Here is a 23458-nt window from a genome sequence, read left to right as displayed (position 1 = left end):
CACACATATATTGATGAGCTCCGCAATGCCATTCATAAGCCCCAATACTGGATATAAGGATACAGTGGGTACAGTAAATGCAAGTAAACACACATATATTGATGAGCTCCGCAATGCCATTCATAAGCCCCAATACTGGATATAAGGATACAGTGGGTACAGTAAATGCAAGTAAACACACATATATTGATCAGCTCCGCAATGACATTCATAAGCCCCAATACCGGATATAAGGATACAGTAAGTATTCAGACCCCTTTGAATCTTTCACATCTTTGTTTCATTGCAGCCAATTGGTAAGTTCTTTTTATTCTCTGCACCCCATCTGTACAGAAAAAAGTTCTAGTCATGTAACCCCTTTAAAGGAGGTAAATGACCATTTATTACATGAAGTGTGATGTGACAGCTAGAAGACTGGTAACAATCCTCAAAACACTATCAAACATAGTCCTAAGAAGAACAAATGGTCAACCAACCCAAGTGCACTTGGAGGTGTTCTCCTGCCTAGTGATAATATCATAATATAGGGGAATTGGTACCAATACAAATTTGGTAACAACAGATCCCTAATAATTTACTATAAAAATCTATTTAATTATTTGACCCTTGTGGAGAACACTAAAAAACAAAAATAAATAGCAAAATAACAGTTTTTTTTATATCCTACCTACCCTCATAAAGTAGTAGTGTAATTGAAGATGGGACTCGTCAATTACACCAATACAATCTCATTCGGTACAAAAAAAATAAAAAAACAACTCGTAACGTGATATTAGCGGAAAAAATCTAGTAAAACAATGATGGGGAAAAAAAATAAATTCCAGTAGCTCAAGCCGACTTTGTGTTTGAGACTGGGCGGAATGTGAATAAGGCGGATGCTATAATGTGTAACCTATAAACCGATCTGCAAATATGGGCAGCTTATGGATGACGTCATCTTTTGCAGTATACAACATCACCGTCTGTTCCTTCAAGAGGTTGGGACTAGCTAGTGATATCATTTACTAGCCTTCTGCTTTTTTGAGGGGGGGGGGATATGCAAAAACTGAAGACAGACCCTGTTTGTGGACACACGGCTCAGCGACGGATTATATACGAATGACATGTGGACTCCAAAAACAGACCACGGATCTATTGCTTGCCGAGCCAGAACAACACATGAAGGTTTACTTAGGGTGCATCACATAGGCTTTGAAATAACTGGCACCTCATCTGGACCCCAGGTCATTCCAAGGTTTGTTGTGAATAAAGAACCTTTGGGTAATACAACCAGAACCTCTGTGTTCTTTTATAACACACAATAGCTCATTGTGAAACAAAACTATTAGTGAGGGCAAGTGAGTAACCAGGCCAAAAATATATGGGTCACTAGAGACTACATCTCAGAGTAACCACATAATAAATATGTTTCTTCTGCATTTCCCTCAACTTCCCAAACCTATTAATCTATAGGGAAAGGAAAGCACTGGTTAAAAGGAAGGTGTGCAGTTTGCTTTCAGTGTATTGCAAACTCAGATTATAAGGCTATTCTGGATCTTTCAATAGAGAAATATGTCAGATAAAGTGCATTAGCGCTCAAATGCGCTTGATGGGTACTCGTCCTATTAGGTAATATGGTCCATTACATTTAAAAGCTATGATGATGCCGAATAAAAGTGCATGATGCACTAACTAAAAAGCAAGGCGAGGCAGGAGCACACCAAAATGTGCAATATTGCAACGTTAAAAATTCCTCAGGGAAAGCAGATATTCCCCCGGAGGGATGGATACCTTAATCTTTACTGCATTAAGCTTTTGCCGTTTCCATTTGAAGAAAAATGTTTATTTCAATGTCTAACACAAACAGGATATTCACATAGTACTGGGAAGATCACAAAACATTTAAGACCAGAAGTCAGTACACAGCTACGTTTCCGACAATTGCGAAAGGTCAGCAGAGGCAAGTAGGATATCAGCGCCATACAACTAATGAAAACACATACATGTATTCATTTTCAATGCTTCACATTCACTTACTGTAGGAAAGCAAGAGCTGAACGCTTAGGTCAATGGCTGTCACACGCAATAAACAAAATGGAACACTTTTAAGAGGTAGAGTAGAACTGAACAATATTACATTCACCTTGAGACTTCTTTGCCCTCTTCTAAATCTATTATACAGTCCCCATTTAATTAGTGACACCAACAGCTTTAATAAAAGGTGGGCACACAAAGCATTAGAGTAAAAGGAAAGTAGCTGCCCCCTACCAGATGGCCCCATTTATTCCAAAATATCACAGCAAATAGTGTTTAAACCTTACAAAAAAATATAGATTTTGTTGATCCAACATGAATCAACAAAAAAAAAAGTGAAGCCTCCTTATCACACCATAAGCAGCAGGTGATTCTGTAATCATACAGGACATTCCTGTCGCCTTAAATCTTTGTCCTCTTCCTCCTGACCAAGTGTTTGCACTTGGACAGTTGGACGTTAGTGGGCGAGTACTGATCACCCTTCCGATGCCCATAAAAACATGCACATTCCCGTTTCGATGAGACATGGTACATGCACCGGTCCCTTGTACAACAGAAGGATGTGGGGCGTGCGTGAGGCCTTTCACTGTAATTGAATTGTACTGTCAATGAATGAAAATACTGTATATACTAGAGTATAAGTATGTTAGAAAAATGTGCTGAAAAACCTCACCTCTGCTTATACTCAGAAAAAAAAAACAGTGTACTCACCTTCCGACGACCGCAGGCAGCTCAGGCATTGACTCTGTGTGCCTGCGCCGTCCATCGTAGAGATTGTGACATCAACCTTGGTGCCGTCGTTCTACTATGTGCGCTGGCATCAGCACACACTATGATGTCAGCGAGCGGCTGAACTCATGGTGCCTGTGACAGACGGCGCAGGGACACGGAGATGACGCCGCAGCATCGCTGTATAGTAGAGGACATCCTCCAATGTCCTTTACCCAGTTATATTTGCTACCCCTTGTATATATCTAATCACATGAAATCACATCATGCCTCCATAGAGGATGGAAAGGAGAAGAAATCCATGGAGGCTGCTGTGATTTTATGTGATCAGATACTTACAAACATAACTAGGTAGGACCTTAGATGACATCACCCTGGTCACATGACATTAAGTGCTGAATGCTAAAAGGCATGGGTCCTGCTGGGCAGGACACGCCTCCTCTGATGCCGGGTAATATAACATATTGTTGATTTATGGGGATGTAAGGGAAACAATTTTTAGCTAAAAGAAGGGTGTCGGTTAGTTAATATGTTGCTTTGGGAACCTCTCACTAGCTTTATTTGTTGTGAAAGGTTCCATTTAACAAATCAAAGGATAAAGACCTACTGTGGTTGAAACGCGCGTCGGGGGTGCAAGCCAGGTAATAGGTTATCCTTCTAGCCCCATACTTTCTTTTGCTGTTTTGGCATATATGTCTTCATTAATGTGTGCTTTACTGTTTATTACATTTGGCTACTCCTTTATCTGTGCCACCCAAGCTACATGTATTTTTGTCACTGGTAACTTTAGCCCAATATGAGGATGAGCCATTAAAGAAACATTCCAGGGGAAAATATAAGAAAGGCAGGCACAGATTTATAGTACACTGGCCATAACTAAAAGCAACCACAACACAATTCAAGAAGTGAAAGTGATGCAATAAATGGCCAAAATAGTATATGCAAAAATACCAAGCTTAATTAATACCGTAACTATAAATAGAACAAAGTACACAAAGAATACATAAAAACAAGTAACACCAACAGCCTGCAGTAAGAATACGCAAATATATCAAAGTACCTAGTATACAAGACCCATAATACATATTTTAGTGTGAGTTATGGTCGGTAAGTAAAAAAGGCAGGATTGGGGGAAATTATTTCCCCTAAAAGTATTTCCTTATGCAAATGAAGATCATTTAAAAAGAAAACACCTATATATTTGGTATAGCTTTATGCACATTGATGGAGAGAAAGGTTTTTATGTTACATAATAAATGCAGAAAATTAGAAAAAAAAAATCAATGTTACATTGTGTTCTTTTTTTAAACATACTGCACATAAATGGTTAATAAAAGTTCCATAGTAGGACATATGAATCCCAAAATTGTGCTATTAAAAACAACATATTGTCCTGCAAAAACAAGACCCCACACAGATATAGTGACTGGAAAATAAAAAAAAGGTAGAGCTTTCAGAAGGCACTAAAGATAAAAAAAGAAAAATACCCTGAGTATTAACATGAAAAATAGGTGCTAAGGAGTTATAATCAGCATACATTAGGCCAGTGATGGCAAACCTTTTAGAGACTGAGTGCCCAAACTACAACAAAGACCTGCTTATTTATCGCAAAGTGCCAACACAGAAATTTAATTTGTGATTTATATTCCCTTCTCTGTCACAGTTTTCATTGATACCAGCACCTGAGGACACCAATAAAGCAGAAAATAGTCCCAGGTACAGCTGTCACTTTAAAATAGCTCTGTGCACATCAAGTCCTGGGCTGTCTGGGACTGCAGGAAGATACCTGGAGTCATCTCTGGTGATGGCCTGGGTGCCCACAGAAAGGGCTCCGAGTGCCACCTCTGGCACCAGTGCCATAGGTTAGCCATCACTGCATTAGGCTATTGGAACCAGTCACCAGCTAAACATAACATTCCTGGTGATAGGTTCACCTTATGTATAATGAAGACTTGAGAGTCCTTGCTCATAGATTTCGCCATTTTCGTGGGAAAACCCCTTTTACCCCATAGCGCAATAAGACGTACCTGTACGTTTTATTGCACATGGGGTAGTATGCAGAGGGCTCACGGGCTGAGCCCTCTTCATATTTGCCGGGTGCTTGCTTCGCAATGAAGCAAGCACCCGTTGCTTGCACCGATCGCGGGTGTTAACCCTTTCAATGCCACCGACAAAGCTGCCGGCGGCATAAACGAGCCGGCGAGTGGGCGCCGCCATCTTGGCTCCGATCGTCGCTCCCCGTGACGTCATCGGGGAGCGGCGATCCGTTGCCATGACAGCCTCGGATCACACAAAGATCCGAGGCTATCATGTTTTAGGCTATTACAATGTGCGATCTGCACATTGTAATAGATGGTGTGCAAAATCCCCATATACTGCCTTACTGTAGTATGGCAGTATATGGTAGGATCAATCAGACAACCTGGGGTTAAAGTACCCTAGGGAGTCTGAAAAATAGTAAAAAATTTAAATAAAAAATTATATTAAAAAAACCTAAAAATTCAAAACACCCCCCTTTCCCAAGAACTGATATAAATATAAATAAACAGTAACAATCATAAACACATTAGGTATTGCCGCGTCCGAAAATGCCCGAACTATCAAAATATAGTAACGGTTTTTCACTGCGTTTAACCCAGTAACGGAAAATAGTGCCCAAAGCCGCAAATGGCATTTTTTTGCCATTTTGAAAAATATTTTTTTAAAAATCAATAAAAAGTGATCAAAAGGTCATATAATCCTAAAAATAAAAGCATTGAAAACGGCATCAAAAGTCGCAAAAAATGACACCACTCACAGCTCCATACACCAAAGTATGAAAAAGTTTTTTGCGCAAAAAGACGGCAAAATGAAGAATTTTTTTTTGTACAGGAGGTTTTAATTTTTGTAAATGTATGAACACATTATAAAACCTATACAAATTTGGTATCCACGTGATCGTATTGACCCAATGAATGAAGTAGACCTGTCATTTAGGGCGCACAGTGAAAGCCGGGAAATCCAAGCCCACAAGAAATGGCGCAAATGTGTTTTTTCACCATTTTCACTGCATTCAGAATTTTTTCCCCGCTTCCCAGTATATGGCACAGAAAATTAAATACCATTACTATTTACAATTTGTTGCGCAGAAAAAAAGCCATCACACAGCTCTCTACGTGGAAAAATAAAAAAGTTATAGATTTTTGAATGTGGGGAGTAAAAAATGAAGACGCAAAAAACGAAAAAGGGCCTGGTCCTTAGGGGGTTAATATACACTCCGCACCCCTTCTTGATGAGAAAAAAACAGAAATGTAGATATTTTACTGAATTTATTAAATAAGAAAAACTGAATAATAACATGGTCACAAGTCTGCTTGGGAATGATGCAACAAGTTTTTTAACACCTGGGGTTGGGTATCCTCTGTCATTCTTCCTTGCAGATCCTCTCTAGTTCCCTCAGGTTGGATGGTGAATGTTGGTGGAAGCCATTTTCAAGTCTCTCCAGAGATTCTCAGTTGTGTTTAGGTCCAGCCTCTGGCTGGGTCAGTCAAGAATGGTCATAGAGTTGTTCTAACTATTGAGCAGAGGCTGATCCTCCAGATACTCTGTTGGCTGCTGTTGGCCTCTTTTATTTCTGTTTTATGGAAATGCGTGTAACGCTGATGATACATGTGCAAAATGTATAAAACCTTTAATTTTCAATAAAAATACAGTTAAACAAAAAAAGAGTTGTTCTGAAGCCACTGCTCTGTTATTGTAGCTGTAGCTGTCATTGTCTTGTTGTTCGGTGAACCTTCCGCCAAGTCCGCCATCTTCCAGGAACTCTCTGATTTTGGCTGCATACATATTTCCTTCAATTGTAACCAGTCATCCAGTCCCCCACAGCATGATGCTGCCACCAACATATTTCACTGATGGGATTGTTGGTGCCTGGTTTTCTCAACACATACCGCTTATAATAGCAAAAGGTTCAATCTTTGTCTCATCAGACAAGAGAATCTTATTTCTCATAGTCTGGGAGTCATTTATGAGTTTGTTTTCAAACTGTATGCAGGCTTTCATATGCCTTGCACTGAGGAGAGGCTTCAGTTGACACACTCTGCCATTAAGCCCCAACTGGTGGAGAGCTCCAGTGATAGTGGACTTTGTGGAACTCTCCCTACTGCATTTCTGGAGCACAGCCATGGTGATCTTGGGGTTTTTCTTTACATCGCTCACCAAGGCTGATCGCCCCCAAAATTGCTTAGTTTGGCTGGACGGCCTGGTTGGGGAAGGATTATGGAGGCCGCTCTGCTCTTAGGAACCTTGAATGCTGGAGAAATTCTTTTGTAACCTTGGCCAGATGTGTACATGCCACAATTCGGTCTCTGAGCTCCTTGGGCAGTTCCTTAAACCTCATGATTCTTATGTACTCTAACATGCACTGGGAGCTGTGAGGTCTTGTATAGACAGGCATGTGCCTTTCCTTATCAAGTCCAGTCAGTTTAATTAAACACAGCTGGACTCCAATGAAGGAGTAGAACCATCTCAAGGAGGATCACAAGAAAATAGACAGCATGTGAGTTAACTATGAGTGTCAGAACAAAGGGTCCGAATATATATTATTAAAGTTTTTCTTGTTTAAGAAATTGGCAAAATATCTACATTTCTTTTTTTTCCTCTGTCAAGATGGGGTGCAGAGTGCAAATTAATGAGCAAAAAAAGAACTTTTTCTGATCTCACCAATTGGCTGCAATGAAACAAGGAGTAAAAATTTGATTGGTTCTGAATATTTTCCTTACCCACTTGTCATAGTAGTAGAACCAGATAAGGAGCAGAAACTAAAAGATATGGTCACCAGTAAGAATATTAACTTATCTTCCATAATGCTATTGTTGTTGCTACGATTAGTATCCATACATAGCCAGATATCCACGGCCTTATCCATCCGCTATTGTAACCGTACCAAAAGATGACCCCTCTTCACTCATCATGTTCCAAACTGTACGCCCATTGCTGGGAATAATACCAAACAATTAAACTTTAAAAATTGTGTTTTTAGACATGCTGTTTGTTTCTACTCATGTCTATTGCTGCTACTGCAACATTACTGCTGCTGCCGCTAGACGAGTGCTGAGCTACAGTAGCAAAGATTTGTCACTATACAGAAAACAAAGCTGTTCCTCTGATTTTCATTTTCAAGTATCAATCCCACTAGTCTGATGTTAGACAAGTCACCAATACGATCACAGGCGCTCCTGCGACCCGTGCTCCTCTCTGTGCTCCCGGTCCCCCACCACGACTCTCATCTATCCACGATCCAGCGGTGGCGCGCCTCGTAAGGCATGCGCCGGCTTCCGTGGATTTCAAGGGCCAGCTCGCCAATAATTGGCGCCGGCCGGCTGCCAATTCCATTAAATTCCCAGTCCCTTCCCGTGTTCCCAACAACTGTTGTTTCATGACTTCCTGTAACAGCAACTTGATTGTGATCTTTATTGTATGACAATGTACCTCCTTTTGGAAAATAAAATAAAAAAAGTTTCTTCATCTCTACTCCTGAAGCAAGGTAGGTTTAGACTGTGGCCCTGTAGCCACTAAACCATCAATAACCATGGCTTGACAACTTGGCTTGTCTTTAGCTTCATTTTGAATTAAAAAAAATCCTGTCACTCGTGAACATACTGAAATATTTTAGAAATGGAACACTATATGCACATGACCTTTATATGTGAAGGCACTTTAACATTCAGGCAAAGCACTACACACACTGGAGCATTGTGGTCGGATCAGTAATCTGCATCCTTCTCCAGAGGCCTACATCGGATACTACAGGGCTATAGCCATATAAGTAATTTATTCTAAACTAATAAGACCCCTGAACAATATCCTCTAGGTCAGGGGCAGGGAACCTATGGCTCGGGAGCCAGATGTGGCTCTTTTGTCGGCTCTCAGACAGATCTGTAATAAATAGTGATGGCTGCTGTGTGTCTCTTAGACTGATCACTGGACACAGGCAGGGAGGTTACTGCTGCCTACGTCCTTTGTACAATGAATATTTTCTTTGTGCTGCGGCTACCCATCTACTGGGAGGCATGTGCTGCGGCTACCCATCTACTGGGAGGCATGTGCTGGGAGCCGCCGGTCTCTATAGGAACCCGGGAAGTGGGTTTAGCCAATCAGCGCTGGCCAGATGGGACGGGAGCAGGAACGTGGAGAGGTGAGTGAGCTCGGAAAGGACGGGTGTGCCTGTGATTCGAGACGTAGATTGTAGGGGCACCTGTTAAACTGGGACTACCTATCTACTTGGGTGCATGTGCATAATGTACGGCTCTTACGGAATAACATTTTAAAATATGTGGCATTCATGGCTCTCAGCCAAAAAGGTTCCTGACCCCTGCTCTGAGCATTCAGTGGAGCCACAACTTAAAGAAGTTTTTAGTTCCCTACCCTGACCTACTTACTACTTCCCAGTACTACGTGGTGACATATAAACACGTGGAGCACGGCATACATGGTGAAAGAACAGCATCTGTGCCATGCTGGATACCCCATTAATCGAGCAGCAAGTTGTGCAGATGTGGCACCGCTCCATCCATACCATGGGGAGCACTGATGGCCTTTCCTTAGGACTCCCACAGATCACCTGTTCCTGGTATTCAGTACACTCTCGTACAGCCCATTCGCTATACTGTGAGTAGTGGTGGCTTTAGGTATCACAGGAATGGGATAGAGCTGCAGTACCTTAAATTGCCACTACAAATAGGACAGCAGATGAGCCACAGATACCGCAGCTGCGCTCACCAGGAACAGCTCATCTATAGGTGCCCCAAATCTATAGGTGATGGCCTGTCCTATATATAGCATTAGTCCCAGGACATGCCAGCAGGGAGGCACAATGTCCTATCCGTGCAGTGATGAGACAGCTGGCAGTGCCCGGCCCTGGTGGTAAGTAGTACAATGCGGGCTCCAGTATGATACACGACGGGCACATACAGCCGGGCTATGAGCAGCAGCATCCACACACACAGACATAGAACGTGCAGCAGCCGCTCACCTGATCTGCGGAGCCGGCCAGTCCCTGCATGTCAGCCATGACCAGGAAGACTCCAGTCACATGACAGAGACGTGACATCACGAGCACGTGACCCGTCACATGTCTGGGAGGACCCGTGGCTGTGTTAGTGTCAGGCCGCAGCACAGGCCTGTGTAATAAATGTGTGTGCTGTGCACTTACATGTCATGTGATACCCGGATCATATATATATAACATGCGTAATAGATGTGTGCTGTGCACTTACATGTCATGTCATTTATATATAACATGTGTAATAGATGTGTGCTGTGTACTTACATGTCATGTCATTTATATATAACATGTGTAATAGATGTGTGCTGTGCACTTACATGTCATGTGATACCCGGATCATATATATATAACATGTGTAATAGATGTGTGTGCTGTGCACTTACATGTCATGTGATACCCGGATCATATATATATATAACGTGTATTAGCAGAGCTTTGTGTGTCTATAAAGTCTGTGTTTTTATATATAAGGTGTGTATGATGCAGGGCTATGCGTGGGTATACATAATATACATGTAAAAGAATCCTAGCTCCTGGGTATCATCATAAATGATCATATGTTCGTGTAGGTGATTTTCCCTGCTGCTATCCTGTGGACTAAATTCAGAGAAATCTTTGCTTTTATTTCAATGCCAATGAACCTCAGACTCATTTTTGATTCTCACATGGCTTGTAAAGTGTTGTGGAATATAACATACCTCCCGACTTTCAGGCTAGAGAAAGAGGACAAAGCATGCCCCTTGACCTACCCCCAAATACACTATAATATCAATATCGTCCTTAATGGTCCCGACATAGAATAAGGTTGCTTACCTGTGCCAACTCCCCTATTGAACCATATAATACCCCATAATGTCCTCCATGCCCCTCATATTGTGCCCCCTGTCCTCCATCCCCTTCATATTGTTGCCTCCTGTCCTCCATCCTCCCTCATATTGTGGCCTCCTGACCTCCATCCTCACTCATATTGCGGCCTCCTGTATTCTATCCTCCCTCATATTGTGGACTCCTGTACTCCATTCCCCCTCACATTGTGGCCTCCTATCCTCCTTCCTCCTTCATATTGTGGCCTCCTGCCCTCCATCCCCCTAATATTGTGGCCTCCTTGGCACTGTCTACTAGATATTTTGGACTAAGTTATTAAGTATCATAAACATGAGCATAGTCTAGTTATATTTGTAGTAATGGATCAATGTTGCTTTACATCTGCCATGTAAGGGTGACCTCATTAATGTAGAGTCCCTACACTAAGGTTTTGCTTTTGTGGTAAATTTCATATTCCACCTATAGACAATACCCTGAGATCATCACCAGACTAACAGTGAGTATATTAGAAGGTTACCTCCTATCTTCTAAAGTGTTAGTGTAGGGACCCACCATAATAAGGCCACAAAGTGGTCAATGGGATCACAAATGTCTTTTGTAGCTTAAAAATGCTATCAATTATTTAAATATATAAACAAAAAGTAACATTCTTAATAATAATAGGTATATTAAAATACATAATATAATAGAAGTATATGATGTTTGTGATTTACAAAAAAGGGGTGTAATAGTCTGTAATATATGGCAGATACCAACAGCTGTAGTAACCACTAATATAGAAGCATTATAGACTATTAAATAAATGTCATAATATATGTGTATATACACACATAAATGAAGCATATAACCACATATACTCGAGGATAAGCCGACTGGATTATAAACCGAGATACCTAAGTTTACCACCAAAAACTGGGAAAACCTATTGACTTGAGTATAAGCCTAGGGTTGGAAATGCATTGGTCACAGCCTTCCCAGTATATAACCAGCCAGCCGCCAGTGGTATATAGCCAGCCCCCAGTATTATGTAGCCAGCCAGCCCCCAGTAGTATATAGCCAGCCACCCCCCAGTCGTATATAGCCAGCCACCCCCCAGTCGTATATAGCCAGCCAGCCCCCAGTAGTATATAGCCAGCCTGCCCCCAGTAGTATATAGCCAGCCTGCCCCCAGTAGTATATAACTAGCCAGCCCCCAGTATTATGTAGCCAGTCATCCCCCAGTAGTATATAGCCAGCCTGCCCACAGTAGTATATAACCAGCCAGCCCCCAGTGGTATATAGCCAGCTCCCAGTATTATGTAGCCAGGCAGCCCCCAGTAGTATATAGCCAGTCGGCCCCCTGTAGTATACAGCCAGCTGGCCCCTTGTAGTGTACAGCCAGCCGGCCCCCTGTAGTATGGAGTCAGCCGGCCCCCTGTAGTATATAGCCATCCTCCTGTAGTTTATAACCAGTAGCCAGCTCCTTGTAGTATATAGCCAGCCCCCTGTAGTATATAGCCAGCCTTCCTCTAGTATATAGCTAGCCCCCTGTATTATATAACCAGCCCCCTGTAGTATATAGCCAACCAGCCCCCTTTATTATAAAGCCAGTCAGCCCCGTGTAGTGTATACACAGCCCCTTTGAGAATATAGCCTGCCAGCCACCAGTATGCCCAGCACATAAAAATATAAACGGAGTACTCACCTTTCCGACGCCTCAGGCATCTTCTCTTCTTTCATCATGTGTGCCGGCTTCAGCAACAGGTCCGTGCGCATGGCCAGGCCGGTGCACAAACTATGATGTCAGCACCACATGTACGAGTTGCTGACCTGGAGTTGGTGCACATGAAGAAAGAAGAGTAGCTGGCCGGGTTGTCGGAATAATGAGTACTCAGTTTATTTTTTAAAATAGTAGTTTTTAGTATAAACCAAGTGGGGAATTTTCAGCACAAAAATTGTGCTGAAAGACTTGGCTTATATATATGGCAGATAAGCCGCCATGACAAGGGTGAACCCACTCCCTGAGTCACCCTACAAATTGACAGGGCAAACTTACTTCATCTGGCAGCTGCTTGATGATGGAGTGAACAGGTCAAAGGAATTCGGAAATAGATCAGTGTTCATGTTAGGGTAGGATTTGAGATATCCTCTTTTAGTGTGCGCTGGCTGTGTTTCTAATCAGTTTTAAATGCATCTTGTAAGGAATGACGCAGAATACTGCTGATTCAGGTCTCACTTATGTGTTTCCCTGGGGCAAATCAGCACTGCGCAAGCTTTAATTGGTTTATTAGTCTATATAGAAAAATAGGAAAGAAGCAGAAGAGGAGGAGAATACTAATCTTAACAAATCAGGTTCCCAGATCTTGATTGGAGAGTTTCCCTGCTGTCGCATGTTCAAGTCAAGCCCACATTCCTTTAGCTTCGATGTTTTGGGTACGAACCACGATGCCGGGCCATCTTTAAATGTATTCTCTGTTACAATGCTTTTAGGAGAATAAGTAGGAATGACAGGATTTGATCCTAGCTTTACCTTAACATTCACACTGGTACACAGTAAACCAACACAAGTCAGAGACAGAGAAAGATAAACAACCACTGAGGGACAAACAGTAAATACAGACATACAAGTGGAGTCGGACAAAACCTGGTCAAAACCAAGATGGCGGCAAAGGTACAGAATCGTACACAGGGTACGAAATAACAAGATAGCAAGATCACTAGCGAACACTGATGAATAACCAGCAAGGTCTGAAGCTTCCAGAAGCAGTCTGGAGCAGCTGTCCATCAGATTAGTAACCTTCGCTGGACAGGGCTGAACTGCAGAGAGCAGGGTGTTGCCCAATAAATTTGAACACAGGAGAAACCAAAGTGACAGTTCACACACAAAACCAATTGTGGATAGAGGGAAGTTTTGGCATGGACTTTTACACTGTGCGCTCCAAAAAATACCTCTGCTGTAATGGCAGGACACAAACAAGGACAGTGAGCCCTGAGACCCCCAATCTGTCCCTACCTACTTATTGGGTTCCCCCTAAACGGAGGCCAATGACTGGGCGACGTTCCCTCCCTGGGTAAGGTGTGAACACGTAACAAGACAGACAAACAAACACAATAAGGCAAGGTATACAATGCAAGTCGGCAGCAGCAGAGAATAACAATAACCAAATCACAATCCAAATAGAGAAGTCGAGACACAGACAAGAAATCAGGAACCAGAAATCAGAGAATACAAGAGAGCTAGAGAACACAGCAAAATCGCAGTTAGACCAGCAAGGAGTCAAGGCTAAACTGGACTCTTATAGGGAACCTAGGCCCTGCCACAGGTGGAAGGAGTAAGCAATTACAGGGCCACAGTGTTAACCTTTGCAAGACAGAATTAGAGAAGGGTGTGGCAGACATCAGGTCAAACAGCCATAGACAGCCATAATTCAGACTGCAGGATGATGACAGACACAGTGGGGGTCATTTACTAAGGGCCCGATTCGCGTTTTCCCGACGTGTTACCCGAATATTTCCGATTTGCGCCGATTGTACCTGAATTGCCCCGGGTTTTTGGCGCACGTGATCGGAATTTGGCGCATCGGCGCCGGTATGCACGTGACGGAAATCGGGGGGGGCGGCGTGGCCGAACAAAAACCCGACGTATTCGGAAAAACCGCCGCATTTAAAAAAAAAATTGTGTCACGAAAATTTCACTCACCTTCCCGGATAGGCCGTTGTATTTCGAGGCATTCCAGCGGACTTCAGCGCAGCAGCGCCACCTGGTGGACGTCGGAGGAACTGCTTTGATGAATCCCGGCCGGACCCGAATCCAGTGCAGAGAACGCGCCGCCGGATCGCGAACGGACCGGGTAAGTAAATCTGCCCCAGTGTCTCCTAATCCTACCAGCACGGAAAGAGGAGACAGCAGGCGCAGACGTGACATCTGCTTTATTCTTTGGTTTGGTACGATCACAGTGATTTATATAGATTTATATAGGTTTTAATATGTTTTAATACATTTTCTAAAATTAAACAAATGTCTGCAAAAAAAAAAAATTTTTTGCCGTATTCAGACGCTAATAACTTTTTCATACTTTGGTGTGATTTGAATTTCAATTATTTTCTAAACCTTTTTTAATTTTTTTTTTATATTTTTTTAGACCCTCTAGGGTACTTTAACCATAAATGGTCTGATCGTTCCTACCACATACTGCAATACTACTGTAGACCCAAGGCTTTCATGGCAACCGAACACCACTCCCCGATATGGTTTTGGGGTGCAACGATCGGAACAAAGAGGGTGGCGCCCAAAACCCCATCGCTGTATGAAGAGGGCTCACCCCCTGAGTGCCGTATTAAAGCATTTTATTGGAAAGTTGAGTGCAAGAAAGAAGTGTGGTAGAAAAAGGTGCACAAGCAACCGGGATAACTGTAGCCTTGATAGGAAAAGGCCATTAAAAAATTTGGGAGAGATTCACAAGGAGTGGACTGCTGCTGGAGTTGGAGCCACCACACACAGATGTATCCAGGAACTGGGCTACAAGTGTCCCATTCCATGTTTAAAGCCATTCCTGACCAATAGACAACGCCCAAAGCCTCTTACCTGAGAAAACTGGACTGTTGCTCACTGGTCCAAGGTGTGGTTATGGAGGTTTGGAGAGTCATGTCATCTACTGGTGTAGGTTCACTATGTTTTTTCAAGACCAAATTCAGTGCAGCTAATTACCAGGAAATATTAGAGGACTTCATGTTACCTCTGCCGACCACATATGTAAATGATAGAACTATAGATGGATGTAACTGAGGGAGATTAAATACATTTTTAATGGGGGGGGGGGGCACTATATAATATAATTAATTTAGATAATTGAGCCTTGACACAGCCCCCTGATATCATTATATTATATATAGTCAAAGAATATATATAATTCAGTGAGGATGTCCATAAAATCATTAATTGGGGGCTGTATGTTAAATTTATTCAAGGGGACTTTATATGTTATATAATTTTGGGGGGGAGCGGATGTCCACATCAATCACATTTGAGATATATTGTGCATAGTGGGTTCATTTGGTTGCTACTTATGCATATAAACATGTGTGGATGTGTATGTCAGTATGTATTAGGGCACTCATTTACACTCACCGGCCACTTTATTAGGTACGTTAACTCGTTAACACTTAATTTCTAATCAGCCAATCACATGGCGGCAACTCAGTGCATTTAGGCATGTAGACATGGTCAAGACAATCTCCTGCAGTTCAAACCGAGCATCAGTATGGGGAAGAAAGGTGATTTGAGTGCCTTTGAACGTGGCATGGTTGTTGGTGCCAGAAGGGCTGGTCTGAGTATTTCAGAAACTGCTGATCTACTGGAATTTTCACGCACAACCACCTCTAGGGTTTACAAAGAAAGGTCCGAAAAAGAAAAAACATCCAGTGAGCGGCAGTTCTGTGGGCGGAAATGCCTTGTTGATGCCAGAAGTCAGAGGAGAATGGGCAGACTGGTTCGAGCTGATAGAAAGGCAACAGTGACTCAAATCGCCACCCGTTACAACCAAGGTAGGCAGAAGAGCATCTCTGAACGCACAGTACGTCGAACTTTGAGGCAGATGGGCTACAGCAGCAGAAGACCACACCGGGTGCCACTCCTTTCAGCTAAGAACAGGAAACTGAGGCTACAATTTGCACAAGCTCATTGAAATTGGACAGTAGAAGATTGGAAAAACGTTGCCTGGTCTGATGAGTCTAAATTTCTCCTGCGACATTCGGATGGTAGGGTCAGAATTTGGCGTCCAGAACATGAAAGCATGGATCCATCCTGCCTTGTATCAACGGTTCAGGCTGGTGGTGGTGGTGTCATGGTGTGGGGAATATTTTCTTGGCACTCTTTGGGCCCCTTGGTACCAATTGAGCATCGTTGCAACGCCACGGCCTACCTGAGTATTGTTGCTGACCATGTCCATCCCTTTATGACCACAATGTGCCCAACATCTGATGGCTACTTTCAGCAGGATAATGCGCCATGTCATAAAGCTGGAATCATCTCAGACCGGTTTCTTGAACATGACAATGAGTTCACTGTACTCAAATGGCCTCCACAGTCACCAGATCTCAATCCAATAGAGCATCTTTGGGATGTGGTGGAACGGGAGATTCGCATCATGGATGTGCAGCCGACAAATCTGCGGCAACTGTGTGATGCCATCATGTCAATATGGACCAAAATCTCTGAGGAATGCTTCCAGCACCTTGTTGAATCTATGCCACGAAGGCAGTTCTGAAGGGGGTCCAACCCGTTACTAGCATGGTGTACCTAATAAAGTGGCCGGTGAGTGTATATATATATATATATATATATATATATATATATATATATATATATATATATATATATATATATGATGTAGAGAAAATGGGCAGCACTCCCGAAATAGGTGAAAAAACGGTTTTTCTTTTATTCCATGGTGAGTAACAGTAACAGCGACGTTTCGGCCCTATAAGAGCCTTTTTCAAGCCCTTTCTTTTTGGTATATATATATATATATATATTGTGGGCAAATAAAACCCACAGATCAAGGACACCTGCAGGTTTTTAGTGCTCATCCTGGCAATTTATACTGCATGTTTATCCTTTGGTAAATCTTGCTGGAATCTGATCATTTCTTTGGGTCAGGAAGTAAGATCTCTCCTTATAGAGACCAATTAAAGGGGTTATCCGGGTTTAAATTTTTTTTTATGTCCGGGCTGGGGAAGGCTAGTTAAACATAATAAACATGTACTTACCCCCTCCGGCGCCGCCGATGTCCCGCGCCGCGGTCCCTTCGATCCGTGCCCCTGTTTGTTTACAGGGGCACGGAAGCCGCGCACAGGGAGCTTCCGGTCCACGATGTGGACGGCTCCTCCCATGCGTCCCTATCTCTTAGCGTTGTAAGCGCTGAGAGATGGTGCGCATGGGAGCTTCCGGCCGGCCGGAAGCTCCCTGTGTGCCGGTGTAATGAAACCGGCGCACAGAGAAGACGGGCCGCGGCGCGGGACATCGGCAGCACCGGAGGAGGTAAGTACATGTTTATTATGTTTAACTAGCCCTCCCCAGCCCGGACATAAAAAAAAATTTAAACCCGGATAATCCCTTTAAGGTCGCCTTGTATAGACTTATAGCTCATTCAATAAAGTGCTGTAATTTCACTAGTGTGAATCCTAGTGTGAATTATTGTATGTTAATTTTCATGCTGTGCTGCGACATAGTATATGCCATATGTGTGCCATTGTAAATATTATATTTATGACTGTAAGACTGCCAAGCCATTTACTGTGCATCTCTCAGGACTAGACTGTATTGCAGTCGAATCACTGGCCAGGGCTCTTCTGATCTACACACACCGTTTTGGACATCGGTGAAGCATTTGCTTTCAACTTAAAGGGGTTGTCCGACAGCATTAAAAACCCCATTGGTGGCTGGGAGGGGGCTGCTTAAAAAAATAAACATTTACTTACCTCTTGGTCCATCTAGGGGTCCTGCCCTGCTATCACTCCGGTCCATGCCCCATGCAAACAAACAGGGGCACGGAAGCTGCGTGCGTTCAGCTTCCGGCTGGCTGTACACGCTCCCCAGGCACTATTCCCAGCATTGTATCATGCGGGACGGGTGGGCATGTTAATTTTTAGCATTGTCTGTACCTTGCAATACAGACTTATTTCACTGAACTAACCTATCCGTGATCCACCAGCACCATCTTACAGATAGAGCCTTTAGAGATAGGTACTCTGTTCACTTAAAATTGTCAGCACAGGTGTAATTTTAAATTAAAAAAATAAAAGTCATTGTTTAATGTTTTAGGCGAAATGTTGTGTGGTTCTAATTCGACAAGATTCATGGCAGGGGCAACAGTAAAGCTCAGTTTTGTGTGTGTATATAAATATGATGGAGTGCAGATTATTTCCTCTTGTACTATGTATAGTACTGATAACAGTAACACTTTACCATTGTTAGAGGCAGCAGGTCTTTCTTTTATGGCTTGAGTACAGATTATTCTCACAAATGTACCCTTTTCACAGATTCAGTATCTTTGTGAGCTAATATGCCTGATATCCTGCTACTCCAGTTCAAGGACCTAAGTAAAAATAGCTTTGTTGGACAAGAAGCAAGAATAAAATGAAAACAGTTACTTAACCTCTTCCATGTGAGGAAAAAAGGGAGATGTTTTGTGTAAGTTTTCAGTCTGGTAACATGAATGTAACTTATAATGACAGTACTGCCTACTGGATCAAGAGCATTTGCCAATTTCTGTGTTTGCAAAGATGACTTGTGTACCATTATTATTTATTAAGCCAGTATTGCCTTTATTAGTCATCTAGCAGGGACCATTCATAACATTTTATCAGATTGTTTAAAATAAAAACAAACTATGGAACATATTTCACATTGCATTAAAAAAAATCTACCATAAAAAATTAAGCATGATAAACCAGGGCACATATGTATGCTGGCCCGGCTACAAATATGGCAGCATGGTGGAGAGGAGAAGGGGTGAGCGTCTGTAAACGGGGAGAGTTAGAGCATACCCTAGCTTTTCCCCGAGTACGGTCTGGTACCACTGCCGGTTCACCAAATCTCCACGTATCCCCACATGTCCTGTCTAACTGCATCCTAAGTCATAGATCCAGGCACCGTGACTGTAATAATGTTCTTATTGATATTTATGGCCCCTTTCCTCCTTAGATTAATTTTTAAAATTATGCTAATGAGCCAGAAGGGCACTGGGGCATTACCAGTTACCTGTGGCTTCACAGGTTTTTTTGCTAAATAAAGGTTTTATGTTGATATACTTTGGTAATTTTGTGAGTACACTGTTCTTTTGGCATGGTGTAACCCTTACAAAAAATCCATAAAATGAATGATTAATGGAGATTACATTATTACTAAAAAGTGATCAAGTGATCATAAATTGTTTCTCTAATTCTGATATTCAGTGCATATATTGTATGCTTTCCATGTCATATCTGCTGTGTATACAGCCCATATATTTCCCTAATGGTTTTGCAGCATCTTTATTTCGGTATAAATTATGGTAAATCTGTTCAACTATAGGAAATGATGAAGAATGAAGAAGAGCATTATATCCCAAAAACTTTTATTGAAAGAAATGGCATACATAGATATCATCAGTAGAAAACAGACTTAGATTTTTATGCAAATTTCCATGTCTAGTCATTCTCATATTGTTAAAAGAAGCAATGGGAAAACCACAAACCCTACGTATAACTGGACATTCAGACCCAGTTATTCTCATTGCGTTAAAAGAGGCAATGGGAAAACCACAAACCCTACGTATAACTGTGGTTAAAAGGGTTCTGGGCATTCAGACACAGTTATTCTCATTGCGTTAAAAGCAGCAAAGGGAAAACCACAAACCCTTTGTCTCACTGTGGTTACAGGCAGTGTGTTCTTACCCACTTATTTACATGGAGGATTTAAGTGACAATGAAAAAACATAACTTTTTCCTCTCACAGGGGGTTATTTATCACTCATGCGCCGGCGTATGATAGCATCGCCAAGCATCTGGTGCAGCCGGATACATCAAGAGGCTCGTGCCTCTAGATCAGTGGTGGTGAACCTATGGCATGGGTGCCAGAGGTGGCACTCGGAGCCATTTCTGTGGGCACTCAGACCATCGCCCCAATTTCACCAAACAGGACCACATCCACCAAATCTTCCTGCAGTCCCAGGCAAATTAAGGGATGCTGCGCTCACTCCTATTTTAAAGCGACACTTCACTGGCTGTTTGAAACTGCAGGAAAAGTGAGAAGGTGTTGACTGAACTGCATTGTCTTTAGAGGTCATGCTGCTGACCCACCATTCTTCCCGGAGAGAAGCTACAATGATGGTCTGAATTTGCCCACCTTCTTTCAACTGCATTGGTGGCCTTAGGAGAGCCAATACAATTGAATGATGTTGAAGAACAGGTAGCAATAAGTTACTGCTTGAAATGCCACGTTGGCACTTCATTGTAAATAAGTGGATTTTGGTTGTACTTTGGGCACTCTGTCTCTAAAAGGTTTGCCATCACTGCTCTAGATGTATCCGGCAGGGCCTGAACAGCCCTGGTACTACATTGGCATGTAGGTCCTACATTGGTATTATTCGCACAAAAACTTATTTTCAAAAAACACTTTAACAAAACTAGTTGTGAGCCGGTACCACTCTCCCCTATTGAGAGACAGTTCTACAATGATCTGTGTGCCCTTTTGAAAGAACAATTGATAGCTTCCAGTCATAATGTCCCTAAACATCTGAGGGACATTATGATACAGGAGATCACAGTATTTAAATTGGTCAAGAAAGATCTTGAGAGGTTAATTCCATATCATACATCTCACTGTAATCTTACTTTTCCGGGGACTGCAGGCATACTCACCCATCCACGCTCCAGCGACGGTGCCTGTGGTCCAGTGTGCACATCCCTGTCCCCCAGGGTGCATCAGCTTTGGCTATGTGAAATTTAAAGGGCCAGTGCTCCGCTTATTGGCACTGGACAGCTGCTGCTCTGCTATATAGCCTGCCTCTTCCTCCTGCCGGATCTTTGTGCCCAGTTGCTTTAGAGAAAGCGTTGTTTTGAGACTCTTGTGATTTATCCATTGTGACCTCTGCTTCGTTTCCTGACCTCAATTCTCTGCCGCCTGCCTGTCTGCTACGTTCCCGACTCTGCCACCGGTCCTGACCTCCGTGTGCCATCTCTGTACCATGCCTTGGCCAGTATGGGGAGTGACCTGGTGGTATCCCAACGCAGCAAGTCCAACCCTCTTTGCGGCAGGCTCTGGTAAATACTGGATGCCACTTTGGCTTTTGTCATCAGTCAGGGGTCCACCACCATCGATCCTGAAAATCTACAACAGCAACTTTACATCCAAGGTATGATTGATGGTGATTTCTTAGTTTTTGGAGCTGAAAACTATACAGGCAGGACCTTCAAGATCTGTTTGGATGATTTAGTAAACGCTTGTATCCTCTGTAAGCAATAAGAATTTCCCTGCACTATAGTAGCCTTGTACAGATCTTTGGAGCACCCTAATAGGGGCAATTATTTCAGATTTCCACCTGAGCCTAATAACAATAGTCTCAATTATATACCCTGAGAAGGACAATTGCTGTTTTTTCCATGCCTAGCTGACTGACCCTGTGAGGAGCGCAGTCTCTCCCTAACTCTATCGACTATGTGTAATGAAGTCTGGACATGAAACCCTGCTCTTATACTGCAGAGTCAAATCTCCAGCCCAGGCAATCACAGGCATAACTACAGAGTACATGCCTCCGGTTGCTAAGGGGCTGCAAACTGCTTGAATGGCTGCTTCAGTAGTTAATAAAGCAGCTTGGCGTATTTTTCCCCAACACGGACCCGAATCAGGAATAGTGACACACGTTCGGGCTCTTGGTCTGTGGGTGTCGATCCTGTGAAATTGGGTACAGACAAGAACCTTGTAGTTTGGGTCCACTCATTACTAATTAGTAAAGGAAATGCACGTTAGGCATTTCCCAGAAGAAGCCTACAGTGAAAGGGAAATCCGGGGTCTGGCACTGAACATTCCACTGCTTGATTGTATTGAAAGGCCTTTTTTATCTTGTAAGTAAAACAAATAAAAGGATATAATTTTATCAGATAGAACTGCTATGTATGCTCAATGGGGGAGATTCATTGACAGTGTTTTTTAAAAAAGGGATGTGGCCTTGGGAAAAGGGGTCTGGCCTAACCTGGGAGCCAAAAAATTCAGTCTGAGCATCAGAAAATTCACACGAAAACTAGATTAAGAGCTGGTCTAAAGTATGACTGCGCAGTTCTAAACTACTCCAGAAAAATCATACAGCACGATTTATCTGCAGCGAAGTAAGACTGTGGAGTCTAACTCTGCACTGGTCTATTCACTAACACTTTTTATGCATCTCACTGTTTTTGACAACATGGTGAAGATGGAACTTTACAAGGAAGATCATTTATGGTAACACAGCTCAGCCATGGAATATGTATGGTGGTTTTTCCACTCTGAAAAGGATAGCTCGCTGCCATAGTTGGAGATTCTTTGAGAAAATATCTATCTCTCTGAGGTCTTGCATTTACAACACTTGACAATTTTTTCATGATTCCTTACTTTCTCCTTTATTTTTTCTATGTGACTGAGAAGATTCCAGCACTCTTCATTTTCTTGACATATATTTTTTTTTTTTTTGAGCGATGCCTACTTAATATTTGTGGTTTACATAAATATAATGCTGTTTTTATCTTACTACAATCTTGTTTAAAAACTTTTTAAAACTTGTTTAAAAACTTGGACCATAAAAAAAATAATCTGTCCCCATAAATATACAGTATGATATGCAGGTGTCATGATCTGAGGTAGTGGACCCACTGAACCACCGTGAGTGATGACATAAGCTGACACATGGGAGCAGAGTCTAAGTGGCACCCGGTTTTGATCAGAGCTCGACGTGGTCAGGCAGAAGGTCGGAAGAGGCAGCACAGGATAGGAGTAAGGGACAAGGCAGAACGTCAGGACAGGCGACAGAGAATTGAAGTAAGGAACGGGAATTGAGGTCACAACGGGAAATCACTATAAGCACAGAAACAAAAACTGGGAAGCTTTTTCTGAGGCACAAGGCACAAAGATCCATCAGCGGACACAGGATGGGGCCACCTATTTATTAGGAGGTGGGGATGCGCCAGAGCATGGGGATGGCGGCTAGAGCAGAGGAAGGTGAGTAAGGCTGCGGTCGGGCTCCAGCGGAACACGGAGGCACACGGGTGCGCCTGCAACCTGAGACACCTGTGACAGCAGATACCATTTTATAGATCAGGAGAAATGGAATAGTTTGGATTGTTTTGATGTAAGAG

The 23458-nt window shown here is 42.7% G+C and overlaps 1 protein-coding gene across 2 annotated transcripts in view; it reads right to left on the bottom strand.

Moving 5' to 3' along the window:
* VPS41 (VPS41 subunit of HOPS complex) overlaps positions 1-9899 on the bottom strand; it is a 175242-nt gene extending 165343 nt beyond the window's left edge. The window contains exon 1 of one of the 2 annotated variants that reach the window (XM_072153283.1): positions 9755-9899. In XM_072153283.1, coding sequence (XP_072009384.1) covers positions 9755-9832 — 78 coding nt within the window. In that variant the 5' untranslated portion in view covers positions 9833-9899. The remainder of the gene's footprint in view (positions 1-9754) is intronic. The other variant, XM_072153282.1, reaches the window with a different exon arrangement.
* Between the last annotated feature and the right edge of the window lie 13559 nt (positions 9900-23458).

This window comes from Engystomops pustulosus, chromosome 5 (assembly GCF_040894005.1).
Source record: "Engystomops pustulosus chromosome 5, aEngPut4.maternal, whole genome shotgun sequence".
NCBI classification, from domain to species: domain Eukaryota; kingdom Metazoa; phylum Chordata; class Amphibia; order Anura; family Leptodactylidae; genus Engystomops; species Engystomops pustulosus.
This window is presented reverse-complemented; position numbering and strand designations above follow the sequence as displayed.